Here is a 21,303-nt window from a genome sequence, read left to right as displayed (position 1 = left end):
AGGGTTGATCAATGGCAGCTCTTTATCCAGCCAGTTACTGTAGTTTGTTTGAAGTAGACTTTTCCTGTAGCCATGGTAATTACAATGAATTCTCATAGTTCTCATCATTTCCCTAAACTTCATTTAAAAAAAGTCGTGTTTTGCTGATTAGGGAATCAGCAAAATTAGGTGGGAGATTGCTTTTAATAAGTTACTCTCATTTTCTTTTAGAGACTGAGATGAAGTGACCTAAAACAGCCAACTATACTTTTAAAGAGAAGCTATACCAAAATCTTACAGTAATAATATTTTGACACCAGTCTTACACATTCTTCTTATTAAACATTACTACACATATTCAGTTTCCTCCTTTAGCCTGTTTGGCATTTTAAATTAAGATATATGTATCTTTAATACATAGAAATATATAGAATTTTAAGCCAAAAAAACCCCCATAATATTTAAGCATAGTAATTATAGTCTATGTATGTTCCTATTACCAAATTTAATTTCATTTGTTTTTTTCTATTGTTTTCTTATTTGCTGAATAAAATCTTATCTATCAATATTAACATAAAATTTCTATTTAATGGCTATAAAGCACTTTCTGTTCTTGGGAAAACAGTAAGAACATGAATATGGCTTTCTAATCTTTGTTAAGATGAAATCTTCCATGCATATATCTTTTGAATTCTCTAAGTTTTGATGGAAGTAATTTTTTTACAACTTCTCTGCCTAATTTTTAATTGTTATTCACTTATATGAAAGCAAATTTTACTTCAACTCTATTCCTGCCTTCCAAACTTGCAAATACTGAAATTTATTTTGATACTTAAATATAGATTTTCCAATTTTATGCTTTCTATTCAAAAAAAAGAACAGATTAAATTAAAAAACATTAAAAATATGTAATTTGAAGTTATTTTTGCTTTACTTTAAAATATATGTGTATTGTAAATGCAGCTATAAAAAGCTCTTTTAAGATGAATATTCTTTCTCTTTTCCCCTTCTCATCTCCATGTTGATGTTTCATTTGAATTTTCAAGTTATTTTAGTTGTCTTCTTTTTCTTGTTAACCTACAATATAGGAACTAATGAAAAGAACGATCATGTTAAGTTAATATATCATCCTCTTGAAAGTTTTAATAAAGATGCCTGGATTAGGGAGTTGAGATTAATGGCTGAGAGGTGTCCAGCGTTTCATTAATGTTGAGGATAGAGTTGAGAATACAGGATTTGGAAATCTCACTCCTTTCTACTAAAAGTTGACTGCCCTAGACTTACATCTTGTTAGGGGAAGATTGAAATAATCTTTGGTACATTATTCAAGAATTTACAAACTTATTCAGAAACCATCATATGTAATATATATAGGCACCCAGTTAAACCTTATTTACATAAAGTAAACATAAAATAAACTATTGTTTGATCCATATCCTTATGAAAGAGATAAGGATATTTTTTTCTTATGAAAGTGTAATTTATTTATTTATATTTTTATTCATTGCTAATAGTCATCATATTTCTTTCCTAGGTGGTCAGTTATACAACGCTTAACTTTCACTTATTGGAAAATCATGGTGTGCAATCATCTTCTCGTGCATCATATAAATTATTTTTGTGCTCACTTTTTAAATTCTTCATTTATATGCATACTCAAAACTGGATGCTATCTAGTTTTGTCACATAAATGTGATCACGTGCAGATGCAATAAAAAAAAATTGTCTGCCAACAATAAGCTCTTTATCCTCTTCATATGCCCTAACATTTTGTTAAGCCTTTACCCACAGTGATTCCTAGACCACATGATTCCTGAACTTTCTCATATATTAGTTTGTCTGCATGCCATACCTTGCACTTAAATGCAATTATGCTTTTCACTTTGTATGATCTTATTTTTGTATGATTTACTCATTTTACCAATTGACCTTGGCCAATTTGCATTTTAGTTCTAATCTTGAGATAATTAAACCCACAAATTAGTATTAAAAATGGTTCTTCTGAACATCAGACAAGGAAAAAAACACATTTCTTATTTAGTCTAGCTTCGCTTTCTCTGACAAACGTACAATAATCTCCAATAGGTATAGAACTTGTGTTCTTTTTAAAATCTATAATTTTTATTATTTTTTGAATAGTAGTAATATGTTGTTTTGTTCTTTATTTTTAATATAGTTCCTGCAAAGTACAGGGTGGCTTGTGTTCAGGGGAATACATTATGAACATAAATAAGGGAGAATATAAAGACCCACAAATAAACAGCAGTAGGTAAGGACAAATGATAAGGAGAAGCAGGAAAAAGCATTTGATCAATTTTAGGGTGTTTGGTGAGTAGGAGAGGGATGTGTGAGTAAGGTTACAAATCCGATCCATAGTTATTATAAATTCCACAAAAGTGACTCAAGGAATTATAAAGCTGTTCTTTCATTTGAATGGTATAAAAGCCTCACATAATTTATTGCATGATAAATTATATTTCATTCCATAAATAACTTTCTTTTTAAAAAAATGAACATAATTTAATGGGATAAGTAGCTTAGCGTTAAAAATCTTTATATTTGACTTGATGTGGGTCATATTTTTTCCACCTGAGCATTGATGGAATTTCAAGCTTAAGGAGTCAAAAGAAATGTTACAATTTAATTGTAAATGGTCCAAATAGAATTATAAATCCTCATCCTCCTCTACCTGATTTTAATTTTGGTCTGAGTCCCAAAACCATGGCTAGAACTGCTTTGAGTCACAAAGCATTTTTGTTCCGTATCCTGGCACCTGCTTTTTAGCTAATTTCCTAATGTTAGCTTCCATATAGTACTCTGACCTCATTCCATGTGATTTTCTTCCTAACTTCAGCATATATTCAATACATACACACACACACACACACACACACACACACACACACAAACACACACAAACAGAATATTTAAAGAAGAGAAGTGAAATTACAGGTGAAATCCTGGTGGCATGGTAGGCAAGAATTGTTTGCCTTCTCTAACTTTTCCTCATTTCCTTTTCTTTCCTTCCCTTTCCTGACCCCTGGCCCTCAGTGATCTTCTCTAGTAGAGACACATGGGAGATGGTGGGGCATGGATCAATCCTTAGAATATGATACATGTAAATGTCCTGAGTCAGATGTTAGTGACTAAATATTTTATTCAAAATCCCCCTAGCCTCCCTCAGAACTAGGAAGGAGCACAATGGTTATAATTAGAAGAGAGTTATGGGTTAGAAAGATGGAGAAAGGCAGCATCCAGAATTGATTGCATTGGTGAGACGTGTTCTTGCTGAGTGAAAGTGAACAACTGGTCACAAAACTCCCAAAAAGAGGATGGCCAAATGTGCATCTGCTTATGCCAGGCCAGTGCTAAATGTGTATCCCTTTTTTGTGTGTGTGTCTTTGGATCAGTACTCAGCAGTCTTTCATCGGTCATATGAAAGCTATTTATCTGTAAAGTTTGTGACCCGATAGTCCCTTCCAGGCATCTGTGACTTTTGCATCTTTTCCCACCTGTAGGCAGAATTGCAGTTAGTTATCTTGTAGGCCTTTTTGGACTCTCAGTTCAAAGTCATTTGATGTTAGCCGCCTCTTTGAAATTTGTGCATGTGTCTGTAAAATGAGGAACCAGCTTTAAATTCTACACCTTTTAAATAGCAATATTTTTATTATGAAGAATAACTTAGAGATGATTGACACAACCTAAATTGTACAAAATCATTTCAAAAATCCATGAGCGTCTAATCATTTTTTGGACAGTAAATTTAAACAAACTTTAAACCTTAGATTTTCTTGATTTTTCTCTTAACTCCCAGAATTGGCTATAATGCATTTAACCAGCAAGGCTGTAAAATGGCATAAAGATCTTTATTTCCTTCACAAAAGTCCACACAATTGAGAATAAAAGTTGTATGGAAGTCATCTCAGGTGCTACCGTTTTCAAATTATGTAGCAGATTTTTAAGAATTATCAATGTTCCATGAATTCCCTTCTACCTCTTCCTACTTTCTTATTCATGCAATACTTTTATGATTCTAAATGATTATTTCATCAATTGAAGTCAACCTTAGTTATCAGCTTTTCAGAAATTTAAATATTTTATTGTATCAATCTTAACCTTTAGCAGTTGTTTTGAATTATTGTTGATCTCCATCTTATCTATTTACACATTTTTATCTAGAAAATTATCATGGTTCTGTGTTCCTTTTGAAATTAGGAGGCTTACAGAGCTAAAGGAAATAATGTAGACCATCAACAAATTGCTCTGTAAGTGAAAGATTTCTTCTTATATCACAAGTCTTAATATAATAAAGAAAGGTTAAATTGTTTTTTAATCTAAAATTTCTCCTACCCATTATCAAAATTTCTGGAAAAAATATGGTAAATGATAACTAAATAAGAGAATTAGAGACTGATGGAATATCAATGCTACTGATTTATTACATACTCAAGGTACAGATCATGGTTTAATTTTATAAACGCACATACATAACTCCTCCTTTTCTTCTGTCTTTTCTTTTCATATACATGTGCATTATAGTTCCTTGAACAAAAGTTCTCTTACTCCGCTTACACAAGTCGAGAGATTTACAACTAACATAGTCTTTCCCCACCGCCTCCACCCCACTTTGTTCCAGAACAGCTCTGGAATTGCATCAGAATTAGAAAAGATTAGAAATTTTTGTAAGCCTAGAGTAGAAGTGTATGCTTCTAAAAGTATATTTGGTAAGCATATGCAGATGTTTCTAGAAACTTATGATGTTTCTAGAACATCATAAGTATTTGGTTTAGCACTGATGACATAACCTTGTTCTAGCCAGGAGTTCAGACTTTAAACAATTCCAGTACTCCAAGCACCTATCACACTAAAACCACAACCTTTAGTCTTATAAATGGAAAAGCTTTCTATTTAACTCACAGTGATCAATAGCCTCCCAGTCTGTTACAGAGTGAGAGAAGCAAACAAAAATCAGGGAGGTAAGTATACATCCAATTGAAATATTTGATGGCCTAACATAAAGGAAGACAACCTGAAAGATAAAATTGTAGATGTATCTAGTATCTCAGAATCATTTAAAGAAATGTTAAATTAGATAATATCCACTGGAAAATAATTTTCAATGAAAATGTATGAAATTTCACTTATCTGAAAAACATGTAAGCACAGAAAACATCTTTCAAAGAAATAAAATACTACTTTCCCCATAGTGTTATATAATAGGTACAGTTGTCAACTTCGTTTCTACCAAGACTTAGATAGGACATAAGGCATTTTGCGGGGGGAAATGAGTATAGTTTTGAGTATGTAGAACAAATTTTTAAATTCAGAAAGTGTATTGAGTTTGAATGGAGACTATCCATGCATATTTAAGTCTAAATTACCAATCTATGAATTAACTGCTTTGCTAAAAATAAAGTACTAGGTTATTCTAGGTTGGCATTCTCCTGATAGGCTGCTTGTTTCTAGGCCACTTCTTTTCATGGGTTGTTGAATGATCAGGGAATATAAAAGTTAATTGCTTACTCGAAAGCCTTTTAGAATAAGGCACAGGCATAAATAACAAATATGTAAAAAAGGAAGTTGAATTTTAATTTTGTGAAAATGTATCTCCTTTAAGGAAAATGATTTTTAAATAAATGGAAATTGAGTTTTTAAAGAAGCGTCTTTGTGAACACTTTCATTTAGTGCTGAAAAGGCAGTTTAGAATAGTTAGTAAAACAACACAACGTCTGGTCATTAATTATAAATGTCAGAATACCACCTTGTGTTTATATAGCACCTGTTTCTTAGCATGTGAGAGAACAATGACATGGGGTTTTTGTTTTTATTTAGTTTTGTTTTTGTTTTGGCTTTTACTGTGTTATATTAATCATTACTTATTATACAACCATGTAGTTGGAAAGATTCTGGTCTTACCCATATTTTGTTAATTTGAGAATAGGTTTAGAAAAATAGGTGACTTCTACTGGCATAGAAATTCCTAGTTTTCTCTAACATTGATTGTTAGAACTGTTTTTTCATTTGTTTGTTTGTTTGTTTGTTTTTCTCCGTTAGATTTTTCCATAGATCTTTAGTATAAGGTATCATTTCTTCCTCCTCCTCGTCCTCCTCCTCTATCGCCTCCTTCTCCTCCTCCTCCTCTTTCTTCTTCTAATGAACTACTCACAAGGTAGAGAAGAATAAGTCTCAATATTTTCATTGGATTTTTTTTATTTTATTTTCCCACACAAGTAAAATTCCTATGTATCACTAATTACAAAGTACCCTGGCTAATTGTCTATGCTGCTGTTAAGACACTTTGCAGCAATTGCTGCCGTAACAATCTGCCACCAATTTGAAACCCTTGGTTCTGTTTTGCCATGGAGGGCATTTTACTAAACCACATTTCTCAGTGGTTTCAGACTCATTCACATCACACACACACAAAAAAAAAACCAAAACAACAAAAACACACACAAGTTTTTTTTTTTTGGAACCCAGAGAGTGAGGTTTTTATCTTCTAACTACCACTTCATTGGACAGAGCAGTATTACAGATTTTTTTAATTGAATTTGCTTAGAAGTCTGTTAAAATATATTGAATGCTTCCAATCCCCATCTAACCAATAGTAACTCCCCCAACTAAATTTTTCTATATGTAACTTTTTAACACAGCCCTTATTTTATCAGCATCATCATATAAATTGAACTTTAATATTTGTTTGTACATGATCCTTACAAGTAATGGACATGGAGAATAAAATGAAAATGAATAGAAAAGAAAAATAAGTTTACTTTCATAGTTTGCTAATTTTGAATGGGTATGTTTAATTTTCTTTCAGAATTTAGCATGCAAATAGTTTAGTAAATTAAGTTTACAGAGTTTTATGCTGATACTGAATGCCACTAACTTACGAAAGTTTTAGTAAACTGTAAGATTAACCAATATAGATTTTTAAATTGCACTTTGTTTTTTAAAAGTTAAGTCTAGCACAGTTTTTACTATGCTTTAAAATTCATAAAATACATAGAGAAGTCAACAACTTTAATGCAGTCTAAAGTAACTGCATTTACTTTAGAAATAAATAAATAATAAATACTTTAGAAAGAAATAAAAACGAGCTTGAAAGCCATTAGCTAACAACATCTGCCTTTTACTTTTATATAAGCTGTTGTGTACATAACATAATTTAACATGATGACATCTTCACTCTTCTATTCTAGTTGATGTCTATTTGCTACTTTTTGAAGTCCTGGAAAAATACATTATGTTTTGCTTCATAATAATGTAATAAATCTCTTCTTAATTTATAACCAACATTTTTCAGCTTTAATACATTCTATAAGAAGTGACTACTTATTTGCTTTGTGAGGGAAAAAAATCTGGTATGCAATGAGTTATCATGCAGTGATTTATGTCAAGCAGTAGCACATGTACACTCAGTTGCACAGTTTGTGCTAACAGCCATTGTTGGACCAGGCATTTCTCCAAAGCCCATGAGTTAGGGAATGGTAATTATAGTAAGTCATATATTATAAATAATGCATGGATGTTCCGCAAGAGCTATGTGGGATTTCGGCCCATTTGCCAGAACATAGCTGTGTAATGATTTGTTTGGAGTTTGTTGCAGATGATTGATGTGCAGAATGTTGGCAATGACGTAAATTATTGTTGAGCTGCCTTGAATATTTCCGTACAAGTGGTGATTTCTTCTCTTTTTCTGTGTACTTGTCTAGTCTCGGCAGACACCTGAGGGTGAGTTCCTTCCCCTTGATCAACTTGAACTGGATGTAGGTTTTAGTACAGGGGCAGACCAACTTTTTCTTGTTTCCCCCCTCACCATTTGCCACGTGATCGATGCCAAAAGCCCCTTTTATGACCTATCCCAGCGAAGCATGCAAACTGAACAGTTCGAGATTGTCGTCATCCTGGAAGGCATTGTGGAAACAACTGGTGAGTAAAAACACAGATATGCCATCAAGTTTCTTTATTCCATAATGACATTATATCATATGCACAATACTTGTCATGAATTGGGTTAACTATCACAATAATGAAAGTAATGACTTGACTCTTATTTGTTTGTAATGTTAAATTGATACTACTTTGAAAATGAAAATTCACAGTTGTGATGATTGCAGATGTAATGCTGACTGAGGAAAAGAAAAAGAAAAGGAAACTGAGATGACTCCTTGGGAATGATTATAATGTTCTGTTTTAATTACAAACTTGGATTTTCTATAATCATAATTTTTGTTTAAAGATTTAAGGTTAAAGTAAATTCAGCATAATTAGTGAGCAGCCTGAACTCAGCGTGCTCATTCTTACCCTGGGGATGGTGATTCGGGGTGTCGTTGATAGGCTACGATGTACAACCTCAGTGGAAAATTCCCCGTGTGTGAAACGCATGCACATGTGCTAAAGCAGCACTTTAATTTTAAAATGGGTCAGTAGATTTCCCCAGCTGAACCTGTACCAAAAATTTTTTATAGGATTATTTTTCTTCTCTTTGTGTTTTGGGATAAACTATTTTTTAAAGATGCAATATAACACTGGTATGCCCCCAAAATAAAATTTGCTACTCTCTGAGGAGAGTATGGTTGTCGAAGGAAAATATAAATCAGAGTGTATTATCTGGGGCCTAAGAATTGCCCAGTTGGTTTGAAACCTGATAGATGTCTGATACTAATAATATAATATCAACATAGTTATATCCATATCCATGTATGTGTATATACGTGTGTATCTCAATTGAGCTTTACCCTTTCCACAAGTAATGAGAAAGCAAGAAATATTTTAGCTTTCATTTTTTTAACCAATATTATTTTAACAATCTTAAAATGCTAATTATTGTATGTAAACTGTAACGTTATTGAAAGTAACATGAGCAGTAACAGAGAAACGTTCAAACTATATACAAAGGTGGGAGACTTTACATAATCAAAGATCTCTCACCTTGGTATAAAGCTTTGTCCCAGGAGCAGGGAGAGGAAGGCATTTTAATTTTACCACAGCTGTCACATATCACATATTTGAAATTTGGGCAAGATACTTCATCTTTAGATACTTCATTTCTAAAATGCCACATACTGATGAAGAATATCATCAATTTACAAAGGCTTTTAGTTCAAAAAAAAAACCTTTACATTTCAATTTCAATTTTTATTCATCTTATTTGTTGAAGTAATAACATATTGTTAGAACTTAAATACCAGATATTAACAATTTTTATTGATACATTTCTGATAGCATATGGTTCTATCTTTGACACACCTGCTTATAACTTACCAATTGCCTATTTTATTCTAATCAGTGACATGAGTGAAGTTTCTGTTTCAGTTGACAGCTGTAGAAGTCTTTCATTAATTCTATTTATCACTCTCTCTATCTCTCTCTACCTACCTACCTACCTACCGACCGACCGACCTACCTACCTACCTGTCTAGCCATCCATCCATCCATCCATCCATTTTTCCTGTGTATCCCTAGTTTGGGTTTATTTCTTAAGAAAAAGAACGTTTTCCTACAAAATCACAATGCAATTATAAACAAAAAATAAGGAAGTTTAACAATGACACAATTACTGCCATTTAGCTCAGTCCATGTTCAAATTTCATTAGTTGTCCTAGTAATTTTCATCATAGCTATTCTCCCCACCCCCACTTCAACATCAGTTTAAGGACTATGCCTTGTATTTTTTTCTTAGCCTTAAGAAGGAATAGTTCTTCAGCCTTATTTTGTATTCTTAAACTTGACATACTTGAACAGTACAGGGCAGGTATTTTGTAGAAAGTCTCTCAAAATGGATTTTTCTGAGGTTTCCTTATTCATTCTTTTGATGTTTGACCTCTACATGGGTACCTTAAGGGAATATTGAAGCAGGTTGTTTTTTTAAATTTTACCTTTTTTTTAAAATTAAGGTTGTTTTCATTGTATAAATATATAAATATTTAGGAGATTCTTTCCTTTGAAGTTTAAGTTTGTATTTTTTACATAACTGAACTGCTATGTCTTCATATTTTAAAGGATAATGGTTAGTATATAATAGTTTACGTAAGGTCATTAGTTTTGCAATTTTAAATTGTTTATAAGGACTGTAGATTTTATTTTAACATTTCCTCACATTTTCTTTTAAAAAATGAAACAGTGAACTGGCAGAGCATACTTTTCACAGAAAATGTGAAAACTTGACTGGAGACTAAATTTGTTATTTACAGATAGCATTTTATGGAGAAAGATTGAAGTCCGTTTCCTCTTAACCTCTTAATTAAGCTTGTTTTCTAGATATAGCAAGACAAACAGCAAAAACATTACTCACAATTTATAGAATTTATTTCATGAAAAATTTATCTGACATTTTGTTTGTGTATTTGCTCTTACTAATTAAATCCCACACTGTTCAAGCTCTGTAAAATCTGTCTATATTTCCAGACTTCCCTGAGCCTGGTAAATATAACATAAACATTTTTATATGCATTTGAACATTTATAATTTTACTGAAATTTATTCAACTTTAAGGATGCTTCCTTCTCTATCCTTTCATTTACAGTAAATTTTACTTTCTCATAATATTTATTGCTTAGCATAAGACAGTTAAAGCTCTTCTGGGATATTTTGAAACAGCAATAATGCTACTTATACCTCATGTGTTTTGGAACACAGCGTTGTGAATATGTGTTTATTCATTGTAACTTTTCATCATATTTAATTTTAAAATATTAAGCCTTTATCATTTGTTTGTTTATTAGACAAGTACTTGAGTGTATACTATTTGCTTGGAAGTATTTGGAATGCTGGCATTATAGTGGTGACCAAAACAGATAGATTCCCTTTCCTTATGGTGGCTGTATTTTAGTTAGAAGAGGCAAATAACAAAATAAGAAAAAAATAAGCAAGATATTATCGGACAATAATGTGTTAGACATCAAACAAAACAAAACAAGGTGATGAGAAAAAGAGTGCATCCAAGGCTACTTTATTTAGGTTGATGATTAAGGATGGTCTCTGTGAGAAGGTGACACCTAAGCAGAGACCTGTCAAGAAGGAATTCCTGTACCCATCTGGGAGGAGAACATGACAGGCACTGTGAAAGCTGGTATGAGGGCCCCTGAGTTGGGATTCAGCATGGTTGATTTCAAGAACTTAAAAAAATCGTGGAGGTGGTTGGAGGAGATGAACAATGTGGAGAGTGGGGTGAGGAGAAGTCAGAGTGGTGGAGGGGCCATCTCTGCACTGCAGATAATTGCATTGCACCAATAAGTGTTAAGATTTGATTAAAAAACAAAGCCTATATTTATATGAAAGTGATAATTTCGTAATCTCAAAACTCTATATAACAAAACAAAAAGCAACACTTTCTTTCCTACTGGGCAGCATGTAGTTTATTTAAAAATGAGTGACCCTAATGTCTTGGAAATTAATAAAAGTTTAGACAGTTACTACGTTTTTGTGTGTGTGCATTAAAGGTAATACACATCTCATCCCTGCTTTGTCCTAACACTTTGTCACACACACACACACACACACACACACACACACACACACACGTTGTTCACTTCACAGCAGTCCTCTGATAAGAATCTTCTGAACTCATTTAGTTTTTGTTTCTTCCTACTCCTGTAGTCTCAGCAGGAGTGCTTGGCAGGGGAAGGGAGGTGAGAAATGAGAAGCTTTCTAATTTCCTTGGAAGTTTCAGCTTTCAGCTCAGGACTCACAATAATTACTATCCCCCCTTCCTTGGAAATACTTCTCAGTGATCAGACTCAGCCATTGTTGCCCTCCTTGCTTCAAATGAGTGGGATTTTCACTCCCAACAAGGAACACAAAATTTGCCTCTTCATTAATAACCTTTACTTCCTTGCTCATCCAGCAGATTCCTAAACACAGGTTACCTCTAACTCTTGCTCTCTTTGCTTCTTCTCCCAGGAGAGAGAGCACTGCTAGAGGCAAACAGCATTGCAGATTTGGCTCATTAGAACTGGATGCTTTCAAACTTCAATCTGCTCTCTGCTGCTATTTGGCAGTCTTTTTAATTGTCTTTTCTGTACTCCCAGGCTGTCTCCCCATGGGAGCTATTTTAGACCTTTTCTGTCTTTCCATGCCCCCAGTCCCAGCTGTCCTATCCTTTCCTTGGCATATCATCTCTCCACCTATTCTATCAAAAAGAATGTAGCACTTCAATTTCTGTTTTTATTTTTACTTTTATTAATCCTTTCCTCATAGTTATCTTCTCTTTCTCTTTCCTGATGTCTGTGGGGGTAAATGTCTTTATTCTTCTTCAAAAGTATCTTTGTTATAGCTAGTTATGTTTCTCACCACCTGTGACTCAAGCTTACTGATGCTTTAGTACATACCTAGTACCTAAAATCCCGTTGACTTTACTTGCTGTCATACATTTTCAGTTCTTTCCTCATGAAAACAAACAAACAAACCAACAAAACCCAGAAAAAAACAAAATACAAAATCTAATTATTTGTCCTTTGATTCTCAAGGTTCTTCCTAATCTACAGAAACACCACATTTTCCCTCCCTCTTCTGATTTACATTTTCCAAGTTTTCCTTATATCCTGCATCGCTATCTCTTCTTTCTCCTCCTCTCTCGGAAATGTTTCCTGCGTCTCTATCCTTGCTTTCTCCCCTTTAGAATCTAGATGCTTACTTACCCCCTCCCTTTTTAAAAAATGAGTTCACAAAGTACTCACAAGTCCACCATTCCTTTTATCTCCAGCTATAAAACCTCCCACCTGCTATAGTCTTGTAGTTGTTATTCATTTCAAGGGCATTTTTTTTTTCTCATTTGGATGCTGCTATTTTAATTCATAGTCAGCTTATCCAAATACCAAGACATCATCTAACTTTCAAATTACATCCTCATTTGGAAAGTTTGTCTCTATTAATTATTGCAATTTTATGCCAGACCTCTCCTCACCCCTTTCCCTTTTTATATCCAATTACTTTAATTCCACAAATATCTATTGAGCACCTATTATAGGATAAACACTATTCTAGACCATAGAGGACACATGAGTTAATAAAACAAAATTTCTGCCCTTACGGGTATATTCTTTTTAAATATTTTTTTAATTAAATTTATTGGGATAGCATTAGTTAATAACATGATGTAATTTTTAGGTGTACAAGATTATAACTCAAAATCTATGTGATCCCCAGCCCAAGTCTCGTTTCCTTCTGTTATACCTCATAGTTGACCTCCGTTTACCCACTTCAGCCTCCCTTCACCCTTTTTCTCTTCTGGGTACAGGCACTCTTATGTAGGAAACAGACAACAAAATGAAGAAGTGCTTCATCTAGAATGTGAGAAAATGATAAGTGCTACAGAAAGAAATAAAGCAAGAGAGGTTGGGAGTGTAGGGAGCGGAGGGTCGGCTACACTGAGAAGGTGGTACTTGGGGCCAAACACAACAGAGCAAATGATGAGGAAGAGGGCATTCCAGATAGAGGTATCAGTAAATGATCCGATGGAGCAGGGTACCAGACTACTCTTCTTTCTTCATTCCTAATGTCTCTCACTTCAATTCCTCTTCTTTAAGCCCACATAATAGTACTTCTAAATCACAGCAGTTGTCTCGGGAATGGATTTAGTTATCTCTAGGCTCTCTGTTTATATGCAGATTGTGCACTACTGCCCAGTAAATTTGCTTATAACACTATTTTTATGATATACCTGTGCTCAAAAATCTCTAATGACTGCTGTATCTAAATGCTTGTATTTCTTCCTGAGGAAAGTAGACTGCTCTTTGTGCTGGAATGTCCCTACACTGATGCTCACTCTTGCCTCCCATATGTGTGACAATCCCCTCTTCACTGCCTTAGAATAGCATTTCCATCTTCTTTCACGTGACATGGAGCTGCCATATTTCTTCAGTATTTCCTGAACACTTTAGTTCATCCTTGTGGTTTTTTTTTTTAACAACTCATTTAAAAAAATATCTGGTTTTATTTATTTATTTATTTATTTATTTATTTATTTATTTATTTATTTATTTATTTATTTTACCATGAAAGAGCTATTAAATACATGCTCATTATTGAAAATATAAAAGAAATAGAAATATGCAAAACAAACACTTTACTCTTACTTTCAACTAACATATTGATTATTAACCTTTCCATGTCTGCATTCAGATATATTGTTATTATGCTACATGTGCTGTTTTATAACTTGCCTTAATTATAATTCTATACCATTAGTTTTAATAGTTTTATTGTATGCTAATGTATGTATCTAAAGTTTTTAGTACCTATTTTCTAGTCTGGGATATTAAATCATTTCCTATTTAATAAGGTAAATACTCTTATAGTTCATAGTTTTAATTTATTTAGCAGCAATGTTATCGTTTTGTATAAATTCCTAGAGATAAGATTCCTGAGTGAAGAAGAATATACATCTATTAGTTTTTAACATGTATTTCAGTGTTGCTATCTAAGAAATTGGTACCAATTTACTATTGTATATGAAGGTTCCCGTTTCCTCATACCCTTGAGAAAAATGGATTTTTTTTGTCAATAATTGTTTTTATTTTTTCCCATTTAATTTTTTTTTGTTCTTTTTGATTATTAGTGTGATTGAACTTATTGGCCATGAGTATTACTTAATGAATTCTGAGTTAATGTTGCTCATTTTGCTTGCAATTCTTTTTACGCATAAATTGATTGTAATATTAGCACAGTATTATAATAAACCATGTCCCTAGTAGTCTGTATATTATTATCAAAATATTTTCTCTATATAGATTATACACATATAATTTTATCACATTTATCTTGTATGTGCTTTATGAAATCTCCAGATAAACTTTAAATTTCCAAGATTGATTGAGGACTTTGTTTTATGGCTGCTTTTTTTGTACCTCATAGATCTCAAGAGTGTGGTAGCTCTCAGTAAATACCTCTGATCCATTTGTGGTTATTTTAATTGATTTTATTAGAGTTGCTCTTTTTTTTTTTTAATAAGCTTCTTTTTAGAGTCATTAATTGTTTCTTATAGGAAATGAATCAGTAAATGCTTGATTATCTATGTTGTATTAGGTATAAGATAGTACAAAGATGATTAAGGAGGAAGCCCACAGTCCACAGGGAGAAAATGTGAGATAAAATGAGTAATTGCAATATGTGCTCAAAAAGACATAAGTCCGGCTATAGTAGGAGCCTAAATTAGTGGTCCCTGATGGATTTGCTTTTAAAGGAGGCTGAGAAGCCCGCCATTAGAGGACATAGCATAAACTGAGACAGGAGAGCAAAGCACAAGCTCATCAGTAGGGTAAAGAGAGCTGGGCATCTGGCCAGAGAACAGTAAGTGAGAATTCATTTTGTTAGAGGTGTCAAATAATTTGGTATGGTCAGAGTACAGAAAGGGTGGAGGGGAACTGGCTGGAGATGAGCAGATCCCTGAGTCGTAGTTTGTACCTAATTCTGCAAGCAATAAAACTCTTGAATGATTTTAAGCAGGAGAATGCCATGGTCAATATTTTCATAATAGAAAGGTCCCTCTAGCTGTAGGTGGCGGATGGACTGAGTGGGGCTGAGACCAGAGTAAGACCAGTTATTAAGCTGTTACAGTAGGCCAGAGCAGAAGTAATTGGGTCCTGCATGAAATTGCCTGGCTCAGGCAACTATATGACTGTTGAAAATAATGAAAAAGGCCTCTGGTTTCAAAGCTGTTATTTGTGATTAAGCAGGATTGGAGAAGGGGGCCCCACAATTCTGCAAGCCATTTAAAAGAAGCTAAGACTCCCTCCCAAAGGAAAGAAAAAAGATAAATTGAGAAAAATAAATAAAACAGCACGAACCAGCCACTGACTCTTCTCTTTACTAGTGAAAAACAGTTTGAAATTTTGTAATGAATAAATCACAGAGCAGAAGCTCAATTTGTGAATAACTGAGATGTGCTTATAATTTCCCTCTATGAATGATTCTACAATATTTAGCTTTATTAATGGTAATTAATCATTACTCCTTAGTGATCTGTCAGAGGTAGTGATCAGCAAATCCCCTTGTGTGATTGTAAACGAGGTAACATTCTCCTAACCTTTGGGAATGGTATTTATCCTTCCTCACTGCAGGCCCCAGTCATTTGCCTGTGATCTCCTTCTATTTGTAGTCAGGACCTAAATCAGGGATATCTTATTTACCTCCCTATTTTTCCTTTTCCTGCCCAGATTGTTACTTTTAAAGTAATTGCTGCTCTTTCAGAAGACTTTCCACCTTAACAGATAAAATCCATGATACTTTGATCTATATATATTAGATATCTCCAAGTACCTTCTTCTCAGTAACTTTTATGATTATATATTTGTTAAATATTTGTTGCTTCCTAATTATGACATAGTTTTCCCTTTTGTAGATACCGTTTCAATAATTTTTGAGTCAAATAGAGCTAAAATTTTGGGGAGCCATGGATTCTTTTTTAATTAAAGGCAATTTTTTATGAGCAATTTGTAAATAAAATCATATATTATTATTATCTTTTGATAAGCCAGTGTAGAAATGCAATGGACTTTAAGAAATGAATGCCTCAATATTGAAGCATGAAAGAGGGTGGCCAACCATCTTGGTTATGCTGTGACGGAAAGGTTTTCTGGGGGTTGGGCTTTCAGTGTTAAATCGGGAGTCCTGAGCAAACGGAGATTGTTGGTCACCCTCCTTAGCAGTCTGATAATGTCAAAGCCTTCCTGTACGCCTGTTTCAATTTCATGGAGAAGTTTGCTTTATCCACAGTAGAATAGATCTTTTCAAACTCATCATCGGAATTCACTCAGCCATTTTCCTCACTCTATCTTTGTCAACATTGTCTCAAAAATACATAATAATAACATTTTTACATGCGTTATTTTCTCTATTTTTTTCATTGTTATCTTTATAGAAAATTGAATACAATCCTTAGCATTTCAGGATGGAAGTTTATCATTTTCTTGTGCAGGAGGTTGGTATGGGTAAATTATGGGGCGTGAGGTGGAGTGGAGATCTGGGACATAGTATCTGTCATAATCTTGCCTACGGGTGATATGAATAAAACATGTCAGCAAACCTTATGAATAGTCCAGCTCATTGTTAAATGTAGGCATGGGCGCATTGCAATTAGCGAAAGCAGTTTTGGTTAAGATGTGGCATAGTTCAATGAAACGTCACAGTTTAGACATTACTTCACTTTCAAAGATTTTCAAAGTGAGATCCTGGGAGACTGCTTGCATTGGATTCCCTTGGGACGCTTATTAAAATTCTGACTTCTGGGCACTCACCTACACTTACATTGTAAAAATGTCTGATGTTTGTGGCCTAGGAAATTTGCATTGTTAATAAATACCCAGGCAATTCTTATTAAGAACGTTAAAGTCTGGGGACTCCTCAATCCAGCAAGTAGGAAAGCTGCTAATATTTATTGAATTCACCACTCAGTCACAATATTTTGCCCTAATCTACCACACTGGCATGTGATAAAAATGAAAGACAACATAGTTCTTTCAATTTCTGAAGTCTTTGGAGATGAAGCTTTATTTCAGTTCAGAGTGTGCTGATCAATGTAGCCAAGTGCAAATTAACGTGGGTAGGAAAGAGTGAAAATCAGGAGTATGAATTAAAATGCATTGCTATTCATCATCATAACCAAGAACAAGATGTGACAGCTATTGTGGAACATTGTGTGAAGATGTAATATAAATGCCAAACAAGGATGTCAGCACCATTCATTGATGGAGGGAATTCTGATTACTGAATTTGCTGCACATGCATTAGACCAGAACACTGTGTGGGATTATTTGCTGTTTCCTAAAAGCGGGTATCATTACACTTACTGAAAAGTTCAAAAACCCAATTTTTATAATTTTACAGTAAAACTAACACTGGCTGTTAGTCACTAAAGCACTATCTCAGGGCTTTCTTTTCTGGGTTAAATTTTGCGGACGTTACAGAGATTAAATCGAAAGATGCTTTTAATAGGAAATGATAATGAGTAAGATTTGAGATCCAGATAGAGCGAGTTTATCTTGACAAATAAGGATTCTAGGCCAAATTTAACATTGCTTTGCTTTGATTAATTATTACTTTGTTATTTCTGTGCCTTAGGCTCTGTCTGAAAAAGAGCCAAAATCTTTAGCCCCTTCAGCCCACAGAGGAGTGTGTAGAACTGAAGTTCAAGTGAGAAGTCATTGCTGCTATTGTTATTGCTGCTGTTGAAAATAGATGAAATTTATGAAAACTTCATAAAAATATGAAGTTATTTTATAAACCATGACATTTGAATATTTATTAATGATGGTGACGGAGCGCCACAGCCCTGGGGAGATCTTGTCTTGGGGAAGGAGAGGAAGGAAAACCATTAATTCTTTGTTGTCCAAGCGTGACTTATCTTTGGAGCATAACCTTGTGTTAATTATATATGGGGTGTATTTGCTAAACCTCTTGTGCCATAAATATACTCGAGTCTGAGGGTAACTCCAATTATGAGCCATTCCTGCTGCCTACGTCAGAGAAGAGTGAGATCTAGACCAGGTCAGATCATAAAGGCTTTTAGAGGAAGGGCATCTTCGGCTCCCTTAAATTACTGTCAAGTGACTTTTCCGCATATCTCTAAATTAATTTTTAATGCAATTTAAGTCGTTTAATTTTGTTTTTATTTTAGATTTCTTGTCATTTAAGTTGAAAAATGTCATATCATTAGTTTTTAGAGACATCTTTAGTTCCAGGTAATACCAACTCTGCTATACCTCAAAATTTAGATATAGGAAAAAGTCTGGTCCCTTGAAGGGAAAACTTTCTTCCAAATACACATAATATGGGGAGATAAGTTTGGAAAGGGAAGAGTATATGGTGCTTTGATGACTAGAGAAGGTTTGGATCTTACGAACTGAATGTATGTCTTTTTGTGTATGAGCTATTAGCACTTTTTTTTTAGTACTTTTCTGTGCTAAGGGTTTACTTTCTGACTCATGCTCCTGATTCAGCAGTTCTCCAGAAATGGCTCCAATCCTTCCGTATTTGGCAGCACTACTTAGAGAATGTAGAGAGAAAATGATGTAGCCTCTTTATATGTGTGTATTTATTCAGATTAGCATTATCAGTTCCAAAAATGTTTTAACATGTGTTATCTGTTTCTTTCTGGTTTTGCTTTGCTCTACAGTTTCTCCCAGTGGCTTTTTTCCCCCCAAAATATTCTTTATTACTCTCCATTTCAATTTTTATACATTAAATGAAAAATACAGTGTATTATTAAAGTTACATGGCTTATTCTCTCCACTTAGTGAAGTTTTTAATATTTTATAGCCTGTAAATGTAGAATGGTCATGCCTCACAATCATTCTTTATGAAGAGATTCAGGTGTCTTAAGTTTTTAAGGCTAATTGAGGACAGATTTTGGTCATGAACATTTGATGTCTATCCTATGCAGTATACTGATAATCTAATGTTTTTTATTCAGTTATTGACTATTGTTTAAATTTAGTCTAACAAGCTGAATTTAGCTGATTTTTAAAATGTGTCTGAATCGTTAGTAAAGGAAGGACCTAACCTTTACAGAGTGTCCCCACTATATCCCAGGTTCTACAAGACCAGTTGTACAGACACCAGTTAAAGTATTGCACCTTATTTGAACTGATCATTTAATTATATCTGCCTGATATGATGTCTTCCCTTGATTGGTACACTTGGTAAAATCTAATATGCTACTTTCGCCTTTGAAGAAGCATATTTCTTTCTTTTCTTTGTAGTAGAAGTCATAATATTATCGGAACCAGAAAAAGTTGAAAGGAAGGAGAAAAGGCACATTTATGATTATTGAATCTTTGTTACTTAATTGAGTAGTAGAATTGGAATGATAGAATTATAAAGATAAAATGCACCTTACTGATAATCTAGTTAAAAACCTCCATTTGGTCTGATGGAAATGGAAATTGATTCAGTGAAGTAAAACAACTTGCCCATCTTTTCAGAACCAGGTGAAGGTATAGTCTAGAATATGTTTTTGTGCTTTGAGTGTTATTCTGGCATTCTTCTTATTACCAACAATGTTTCACTTATTTAAATAAATTTCTTGCTTACCTACTTTAAAATAATTTATAGTGATGGAGACTATATTTTGTTAAGACACGTCAGTGATCTTTTTTCTCTATTACTAGGGTCTAAGTTTTAGATCAGATCAGCTAGTTGCCTAATTGAACAGAGAGGAAGGCCAGTCAAGAAATGAATGCCTTATAAATAGGCCTGGTCTTGAGCAACACGGAAAAGTTCTTTTCTGAGCAAATACAATAAGAGTGATAGTTATTGAGAGTCCCATATTTTCAATAACTGCAAATTAAGCAATCTCTATGTATAAAGTGCTGCCGTGCCAATGACTAGATACACAATGATGAATAAGAAACTGGGAGGGTCCCCACCAGCAAAATTCTAATCCAGTGAAAGATAAAAACACATACACAAGCAGGGATGAATGATGATGTATGAAGGCCACAACCTAGACTTAGTAAGGTAAGTGGGAGTTAGCCAGGCAGAGTATTATTGTTCACTGTGAACAAAGTTGGAAGACCTAAAGTGTAGGAGAAAGAGAAAACTTGCTATCTTTAAGGTGCTGAATAAATCATAGGGTTAAAGGTAGAGTATGTGTGAGGTAATGGGGAAAAGAAGGAGTTGCAGGAGGTGGAAGACTGGAAAATGTAGCCTTTTAAAATAATTAATGTGTTTGCACTTAATTGTTACGTGTAATAGGAAATCAGATAGATTATTAAGAGGAGAATGACATGATCACAGTTACATTTTGGGGGAAAAAATTACTCTGACTGACCTTGGAGAAAGTAATAAATGGGGTGAAAACTGGAGGTTGGTCAGTCAATTAGGGTGCCTGTGGCAGGAATTTAGATGAGAGGTGATAGATAATCTGTTGCTAGTTGAGGTTTGAAAAAGCAGCACCTACTTTTGGTTAGGAGATTGAGGAAAACTTGTTGAAACTTGAATTGAATGAAATTTAATGTTGCTCTTAAATCAAGTTTGATGCTTGAAGATGAAGGAGAAGACATTTAAGATGGTGAAAGTGTAGCCTTAGGGGCACAAAAATTAAGGGAATAGGTAGCAGAAGAAGTTCTAAACTCAGAGTATGAAATGGAGTAAGGCTAGAAAGGTAAAACTGGAAAGGTATTGGGAGAAGATCATGGATAGCCTAGAATGCCAGGACTTCAATTCATTAGGCAAGAAAGAAGCTATCACAGGTGTGTGAGCAGGAGAGTGCTATGGTCTGATTTGTACTTAACGTCTCTGGACAGTAAGGTGTAAAATCAGTAACATTAGTATATATAACATTGTATTTCTTATTTCATTGTGTTCTCTGTTCTGTTTGTCTCT

At 33.8% G+C, this 21,303-nt stretch overlaps 1 protein-coding gene across 1 annotated transcript in view; it reads left to right on the top strand.

The window, feature by feature from the left end:
* The window catches only part of KCNJ3 (potassium inwardly rectifying channel subfamily J member 3), a 150,810-nt gene that overhangs the window by 3,966 nt on the left and 125,541 nt on the right, over positions 1-21,303 (top strand). The window contains exon 3 of the mRNA XM_033112853.1: positions 7,695-7,911. Coding sequence (XP_032968744.1) covers positions 7,695-7,911 — 217 coding nt within the window. The remainder of the gene's footprint in view (positions 1-7,694; positions 7,912-21,303) is intronic.

The sequence above is a fragment of the Rhinolophus ferrumequinum genome, chromosome 8, assembly GCF_004115265.2.
Source record: "Rhinolophus ferrumequinum isolate MPI-CBG mRhiFer1 chromosome 8, mRhiFer1_v1.p, whole genome shotgun sequence".
Classification (NCBI taxonomy): Eukaryota; Metazoa; Chordata; class Mammalia; order Chiroptera; family Rhinolophidae; genus Rhinolophus; species Rhinolophus ferrumequinum.
Note: the sequence above shows the minus strand (reverse complement) of the source record. Positions and strands in the feature narration are given on the sequence as shown.